The sequence below is a fragment of the Ailuropoda melanoleuca genome, chromosome 16 (genome assembly GCF_002007445.2).
Source record: "Ailuropoda melanoleuca isolate Jingjing chromosome 16, ASM200744v2, whole genome shotgun sequence".
In the NCBI taxonomy this organism is placed as follows: domain Eukaryota; kingdom Metazoa; phylum Chordata; class Mammalia; order Carnivora; family Ursidae; genus Ailuropoda; species Ailuropoda melanoleuca.
This window is the reverse complement of record NC_048233.1, coordinates 10,319,204-10,326,799: the sequence shown is the minus strand read 5'-3', so window position 1 is coordinate 10,326,799 and position 7,596 is coordinate 10,319,204. Positions and strand designations below refer to the sequence as shown.

General features: G+C 58.7%; 1 protein-coding gene across 1 annotated transcript; it reads right to left on the bottom strand.

Moving 5' to 3' along the window:
* Positions 1-2,067: 2,067 nt before the first annotated feature.
* On the bottom strand, positions 2,068-5,986 carry LOC117796704 (USP6 N-terminal-like protein). The gene is made up of 4 exons (XM_034645624.1): positions 5,228-5,986; positions 3,357-3,448; positions 3,052-3,117; positions 2,068-2,639 (listed from the first exon to the last, which is right to left on the bottom strand). Exons 1-4 carry the CDS (start codon positions 5,364-5,366, stop codon positions 2,472-2,474), a joined length of 465 nt encoding a protein of 154 aa, XP_034501515.1. The 5' UTR covers positions 5,367-5,986; the 3' UTR covers positions 2,068-2,471.
* Between the last annotated feature and the right edge of the window lie 1,610 nt (positions 5,987-7,596).

Below are 7,596 nucleotides of genomic sequence, written 5' to 3'. Positions count from 1 at the left end.
ACACCATCGAGATGAGCTCCTCTCCCCAGCCCTGAATTCTGATGTGGGCTTGTCTTTTGTATGCTTTGGATGGGGTGGTCCTTAAGCACTGCATTCCTGCAGGAAGCAAGTGGTTATCAATGGTGAGACGTGCCTGCTAAACATTTTGGACACAGAGGGCCAGGAGGGTATAGTTCCGTATGGTATCAGTACATGCACACTGGAGAGGGTTTCCAGTGTTTGTTTACCATTGAAACCACCAAGTCCTTCAGGGACATCCACCAGTACAGGTGAGCTGTTTGCCGGCCCTCGGAGGTCCCCCTGTCCCTCTGTTTATCTTATGTCTGCCCGTCAGGGTCCTGGATGCATTCGTGCTTGCAGCCCACTGACTGACTCCCACCTCCTTCCTTGCAGGGAGCAAATCAAGTGAGTAAAGAACTCCTGTGATGTGCCCATGGTACTGGTAGGGAACAAACGTGACCTGGCTGCGCACACCGTAGAGTCCTGGCAGGCACATGACCTTGCCCACACCCATGGCATCCCCTACATGGAGACCTCAACCAGACGCACCAGGTGAGTGGGCTCCCCACCCCAGAACTAGCTAGGGATTTGGCCCACCCCACCCTTGCCAGGTAACAGTGCTTATTGCCCTCTCCCCCACCCCCAAACACAGGACAGCCACTCTGGCTCTGGTTCTAGTTCCAGGACCCTCTGGGACCCTCTGGGACCCCCTGGGACTCAGCGACACCTAGCACTGTAAGTGTCCACAGAGGGCAGGGCACCAAGGGAGGTCTGGACCCAGTCTGGGCTGACACAGCTCTAGTGAGAGGCAGAGGTCCCTGGAGAGAATTGCCTTCAGCCAGGCTGGAGCAGCGACCTTAGGTCAGTGACCCCTCTGCCCCCAGAGAGCCCCATGGGTTCTTTTTGGCCCTGCACCCTTAGTGGGCTTGGGGGCAAGGGCAGTAGGTCAGACAGGAGTGGAACACAGGGTGTTCAGGCTGGAGCCGGACCTAGGGACTGCTGTATTGGGGAGCTCCTGAGGAGCAGGCTGCCTGATGGGGGTAGCTCTGGAGTGCAGGATGAGCAGAGCCCAGCTGCCTGTGTGTGGGAGTTAGGGTAGGGAGGGGTGGGTAAGGGGCTCAGATTCTGCATGAGCTTGAGGCAGGGTTCCCTGTGGACACAGAGGCCAGAGAGTCCTAGCCGTGTGCTGGGCATTGGGGCAGCTGGCTGCGTGCTGCCCTGGCTCTGTCTTGGCTGTGCCAGTCACTACCTTGAGAGTCACTACCGATGAGCTGCGGGGGCCACAGAGCAGGAGGGGTGTCCTGGGCTCTACAGCTCCATCTTTAGTGGGCTGGGTGGAGCCCCTCACAGGAGTCCCATGGGGGGTTCCAGGGCCAGGTCTGCTGTGTGGTCCCTGAGGTAGCCCAGGCAGGTGATGAAGGGAAAGGGACCAAGTGTTCTGGCTTCAAGCCCATGTCCAGGGGCCACCTACCTGCACCCTTCTAGTTCACTGGCAGGTTAGAGAGGGAATTCCATCACCGTGGGGGCACCCAGACTAGCGAGGGGTCCTGGGCTGGTGGCAAACAGGCCAGAACCTGGGCCCCAGTGGCTCCTGGACACAGGTGTGCAGCCGTGGGCTCTGTGGAGGTTCCCTCCTGCAGCTGTTCCTTGGCCTTGAGGATGGCCTGGCCAGAAGGGGATCCAGGCTGCTCATGTTGGGTGGCTGGGTCTGGGGAGGCCAGCCTGTCCACTCTGGGGTGTGTCTCAATGCTAGGAAAGGGGAGGAGAGGCCTGGAGGCTCAAGACACTTGCTGGAGGCCCAGGGGCATCGTGGGGGAACTCTTCAGGTTCCACAGGAAAGAGGCAGACTGGGTTAGCATCTCCAGCAGGCTGTTTATCCCCAGCTGGCTGGGGCACCAGGGAGTCCTCATGGCTCCCACATGGCCACACTGGCCTGACACTGACAGCAACTCCCCAGGCTGCTGATCCCCAGCCCCAGCACAGTGAGCACCCAGTGCCCGGCCCTGGCCTGGTTTTCCCAAGGCTGAAGCAGAAGAGATAGACAGAGACGAGGAGGAAGGCCCTGGGGGCTCTGTCCACTGTCTGCTGCCCCAGGAGGGTGAATTGGGAGGGGACTGGGCCTTGAGCCCGCCTGACAGGTCACACTTCATCCTTCAAGCTGGGCCATGGAGGCCTGAAGGTGTCTGAGCTCCACCTCATCCTCCAGGACCCAGGTCTGGGACAGTGTGTCCTGCAGAAACTCCCAAAGACCTTTCAGGGACAGCTTCAGGAGGTGTTCTGCATAATGGGTGTGAATCAGATGGAGAATCAGTGTGCCTCCCAGGGGCAGCTGCTGGGGGTCCAGCTGTTCCCAGGAGCTCCACAGGCAGTGCTATGGCAGGGGGAGGCCCCACGCCTGCTGCTCCTCTGCAGAGTGCCCAGCCCCACCCACCTGCCTGGCCTTCCCTCCCTCTCCAAGGCCTGTGTACTGGTCAGAGCAGGGGGCCATGGCCCTGCTGCCCACCCTCGGGCATGCCTGGGCTCCCGTGGCCTCTCTTACTGCTGTGCACCTTGAGGATGGTGTATGCTGTGGCTGTGCGCACGTGCTTGTCGTCCAGGATGTAGGTGTCCCAGAGCTTCAGGGTGAGTGAGAAGGGAGTCTGTGGGGACAGCAGATGTGGAAGGAGAAGCCTGAGCAGGGCCCCTGGTCCTCAGCAAAGGCTAGGAAGTCCCATCTGCCCTGCAGCCCCCCTGGCTGCCTCAGACTCTGTCCACACTTGGTGGTAACATGCCCCAAGAGGACCCCAGGCTGGCTGCAGAATGGGCCAAGGGCTTGTCCACATCTCAGGCTGAGCTGGCCTTCTCTGGGGGAGATGAGGCAGACAACCAGGACCCCAGAACCTCCTCAAGAGGGCCTCTGGGCTTCTCCAGGATGGGTCTATGCTGCGAGCCTCAGCCTTAGCCACCCAGGGTTGGGCCTGGCTCCTCTGGAGGGCAGGACTGAGGTTGGCCCTCCCTGGGGCCCAGGGGCAGGGAGCAGGTCAGGGAACAGGTCTCCCTGGGTGGCCTTACCCAGTCAATGAAACACTGAAGGAACCACTTGGCAATGTAAATGCCAGTGCACATCTGTTCCTCGTCCTGACGGAAGGGCAGAAAGCGTTGAGGACCCACCCAGTGGCCAGAAACCTCCTTGTGCCAGGGCTCCATGGATCCAAGAGGACACACTTCCCATAGCTTTGCTCCACCCCGAGGGTGCCCCTGGGCCCAGCAGGAGAAGGAACAGGACACCAGACTCTTGCCAGATACGGAAGGGCTCTGCATGCCCCCCACCCCTGCCCGGGCTATGGGGACAGCGCCTCTGGGGTCCTTCTACTCACCATGTGCTTCTTCAGCTTTGAGAGTGCTTTGCCTAGAATGTGCTCATGGTGGCCCTGGAATCTCAGCAGTTTGGGGCACCCTGGAATGAAGCCTGAGGGGGCCCCAAGGTGGGGGGTGAGTCCTGGCAGGTACCTCTTCTCCCATGCCCTGACTCCAGTGTGTGCCCACAGCCCTCCTGAGCCGTGGCTGGACACCCTTTTCCTAGAGAGCAGGTCTGCCTTCCAGGCTTGGGGTGGCAGGGACAGAGGACCCTCCTCTTCACAGAGACCCAGCTGGGTTGGTGTCCTGTGCTAAGGACCAGGCCCATCTGACCCAGCACCCTCTTTTCTGCAGTGGGCACAGCAGGGGACGAGGGGGTCCCCAGCACCAAGGGGCAGAGAGTGTCCCCCATGGGGAGGGTGATGGGGAGTCAGGCTGGGGGCACACAGGAGGAGGACATGCTGCCACCTGGGCTCTGTCTGGGTGTGGACTGGCGGGGTGCCAGGGCAGTGGAACAGGCCACCAGACAGGAGGCTGAAGCACCAGCAGGGATGCAAGACTGGTCTGCAGATGGTGGGGCTGATGGCCATGGCTACAGGACCCTGAAGGCGACCTGGGGAGGCAGTGCCCTTTGCCAGTGGGGAGGCAGGCAGAGTGCGGTCCCTGCTGGAGCAGCCCTGCAGGGTGGCTGTCCTGAGCTCCAAGTCCCATCCAGCAGCCCAGCCGGCCCCCTACCTTCCATGGCATGCCTTTCTTTGGTCATCAGCTGAGCCAGCACCCAGAAGGCATCCTCCTCACTCAAGAACACTAGCAGGATGGCCGAGATGTGGTTCATGCCCTGGCAGTAGCCCACCTCCTGCAAGAGCCAGGCCACATGGAAGGTGACTACACCGAGGACACCTCTGTGCCCTCCCCTGGCACTGGCATCAGGCTCCCAGAGCTTCCTTATAGCCCAGTCTCACAGAAGGCACCCCCAGAAGGCAAGGAGAGCAAGGTGCAGGGCCGCCCGGACAGCTCAGGTGCTGGCACCATGCAGCCCCTCTCCTGAGCCCTTTGGATGCCGCCCCAGGGTCCCCTCGGAGAAGGAGGAAGTGCCTAAGTGAGGTGTGCCAGGGGACCAGCGAGGTCTGGAGATCCCACCATGAGTGCAGGTGGGGGACTGACTGTGGCATATGGGAAGGCCCACAAGGACAGCAGGGCCAAGACACCACCATAGACCCCGTGGAGTGTCTGGACCCTTCTGGAATGTGTGGCAAAGTGGGAGCAGCCTCCTTGGGAGCCATGTCCTGGTCTGTCACATTACTAAGCAGTTCAGGGTAATGGCAACCTTTCTCCTCGCCCAGTTTCTGATTAGTGCTAAGGTATTTCAGGATCCAAACCCAGGTTTTACAACAACAGCAATGTAGGCTAGAACACCTGGCAGCCCCAGGACTCAAGGACTCAGCTGCCATTCCTCCCCAGTAGTGAGGTCTGCACCCAGCCCCCTGCCTTGGTCCTAGATTAGAGAGCCCCTCTCTTGCCTCTCTGCGACAGTGGGAGCCGGGGTATGAACTAGTAGGTCATGTTTGGTCACAAATACTCAAGACAAAGGACACCTGTGAGGCAGCACGCCTCGCTGCGGGGATACTCCCAGTGTTGTACACGGTATAGGCGAAGAGCATGTGGAACAGGGCTTGCTGCCTAGGAAAGGGGACAGTGGGGTGCGTTGGTTTGCTTTTGTCTGGTCAACCGCACATTACGTCTGGTGAGGCTCAGCAACCAGCCACGCAGGCCCTGCAGTGTTCAGGGCACCTTGGGGTGTGACGTTTCTTTGGAGTCAGCCCCCCACTCCAGCCCTGAGCACCTGCTCCACCCTGAATGCCCCCTTTGGAGCCAGGCACTCCCACTGCACCTGCTCTGGGCAGCTCCTGCTGCCTCTCCTCCCCATGGTCTGGCTTGTTCCAGATGTCCTGCGAACGCAACCATGCCCGAGGTCTGGCTTCCTTCCTTGAGCCAAACGCAGCCCAGGTGCATCCATGGCATTCAAGCATCGATAGCTCGTTCCTTTGCGTCACTGACTTGTATTCTGTTTTACAGATTACAAGTGTTTGTTCATCCAAGAGTATCTTTGTTGCTTCCAGGTTTGAGCCTTTGTGAAGGAAGCAGGGAACATTCACGCAGGGTTTACGAAGATAAACGTTTTCACATCAGTTGGGTCAGTATCTATGAGCACTTTGGGGTGTATGGTGAGGCTTGGTTCAGCTTTGTTAGAAGCTGCTAACATGCCTTCCAGCTTGGCTGCATGCTCTGCACCCCAGCTTCTGCTGCCACATGAGCCCGCCAGCCCTGGGGGCCGTCAGCCTCTCTGACAGGCGTGTGCTGGTGTGTGCTGGTGTGTGCTGGTGGGGATGGGAAGGTTTGGGGTGTTGTCACCTGGTGCTCTGTCACACATACACACACTGTATGAATGCACATCCGTGTGTGTGTGTGCACCTTCTTCGCTCAAACATCTGTTTAGATCTTGTGCCCATTTTGTGCCTCATCCCGTGTTAGATAACCAAGGTTCTTGTCCTCAGTCTGCCAGGGCCCCACATTAGATGAGCAATCTGAAATCTCTCTCCTGCTTTGTACATTTCCTTCTTATTTTGTTTCCAGGTGTGCTGTGTGGGTAGGGCCTACTCCTCACGTCGGGGCCAGTCTCTGAGAGGTGTGTGGCAAGGTGCCCATAGGATGATGGATGTTTGGGATGGTGACTGGGGTTTCAGGGCTGCTGGAGGCTGGCCAACCCTGGACCAGGTGTCACAGGTCAGCAATGACCCAGCTGCACTCTGAGGGCCAAGGCTGTCATAGGGGCCACCCAGGATCAGGGGGTACAAGGCACCTCCCTCAGTGAAGGAGCATTGTTGTTTCATCCTGAGACAGGCATAGGACAGCCCCATAGGAAGCCCCAGTCCAGGCGGCTCCTCAGCACCAGCCTTGGCAGCCCTCCAGGTCAGCATCTCTGGAGCCCTGGGGTTTGAAGCACATCCCTGGCCACCACCCTCTCCATGCAGAGAGAGCTCCATCTCCTGCACCCCAACCTGTCTGGGCGCACAGGGTATTCCCATCCCTCCAGCTCAGTCCCCCGCAACATCAGTTTCTCCGCTGGCATTCAGGGACTCAACCGGAAACCTGGGTTTCTGATGAGAACAGACCTTCCAGAGAACACTGAGGTGCCCAAGGAGGTGCGAACACAGGCTGCACACTAAGGATGTGCACTAAATCCTTGCAGGGTGCTGATGGTGTTCTGGGCATGCATACAAAGGGATCCCTGTTTTTTACGACGCATATGGAAACATCTCCAGATAAAGTAGACCCAAGGTCTCAGGTGTGCTGTGACACTCTTGCTGCTGGGGAAGAGTGTGATGAGCACGGAACCCCGGGCTGGACCAGATGACGGCATCTGGGGGTTCATCATAGTATTTCTCTTTACAAATGATGGAAATTTTCTAAAATAAAATGCAAAAAAAATCAGAAATAATTAAAAACACCAAGAGTGGGTATCTTTTTGACCTGTTAGACTGGCATTTGGTCCATGTGTGTCCTTGTCCAGCCTTGTCTGTGCTGCCTGGCCCCCAGCTCCCCTTAGTGCCCCCCCCACACCCCACAGCCCCTGCTGTACATGTGGCCAGCTCCACATAACACTTTGAGCCTCAGCTCACAGAGCGATGCCAGGAGCCTCTTGTCCTGTCACCCTCCCCATCTCCGCAGAGCCTAGCGTGGGGCACGTGGGTCATCCGGAGTACGTTTACCATGCGGTAGTATTTCGTGTGCTGCTGTCAATCTCCCCTCTCCTTAGACACCATGCATTCCCCACCCAGAGGACCCCTGTGCCTCTCCTGCCCCTGGGCCCCCCAGGAACCCTGCTTGCTCAGCAGCCTCACCTGACACCATAGCAGTTCTAGAGCATGATGTGTTTGCAGAAGGTCTGATTTGGTCCAGGTTGATCTGCATAACGTCCTGGGAGAAGAGCTTGGCTTGCTCCTTCATTCTGTGGCCGGAACTGGGGAGGATGAACCCATGCCAGAGACACAGAATCCTACCTGCCACCAACTGCCATCCTCAACAGGGAGCTCTGGTAGCCGCCACATGAGTGTGTCCTTCAGAAACCTCCTTCCTTCCCTTGTCTCTGAAGCCAGGGAGGGTCACAAGTGCCCACCATGCCGGTGATGCCCTAGTCAGGGCTCCTGCTCAGCAACCCTGGGCAGGGAGGGGACTCCCAAGAGTCAGCCCGAAGTTTCT

What these genes read in the sequence shown, in the direction of transcription:
- LOC117796704 (XM_034645624.1), bottom strand. Translation starts at nt 5,366, where the DNA reads ATGCTTGAATGCCATGGATGCACCTGGGCTGCGTTTGGCTCAAGGAAG. An exon ending in GCAGGAGCTGCCCAGAGCAG is followed by an intron (nt 3,449 to 5,227) that starts GTGCAGTGGGAG and finishes GGGCCCCCTCAG; the next exon opens with GCTTCATTCCAGGGTGCCCC. An exon ending in TTCAGTGTTTCATTGACTGG is followed by an intron (nt 2,640 to 3,051) that starts GTAAGGCCACCC and finishes CTGTCCCCACAG; the next exon opens with ACTCCCTTCTCACTCACCCT.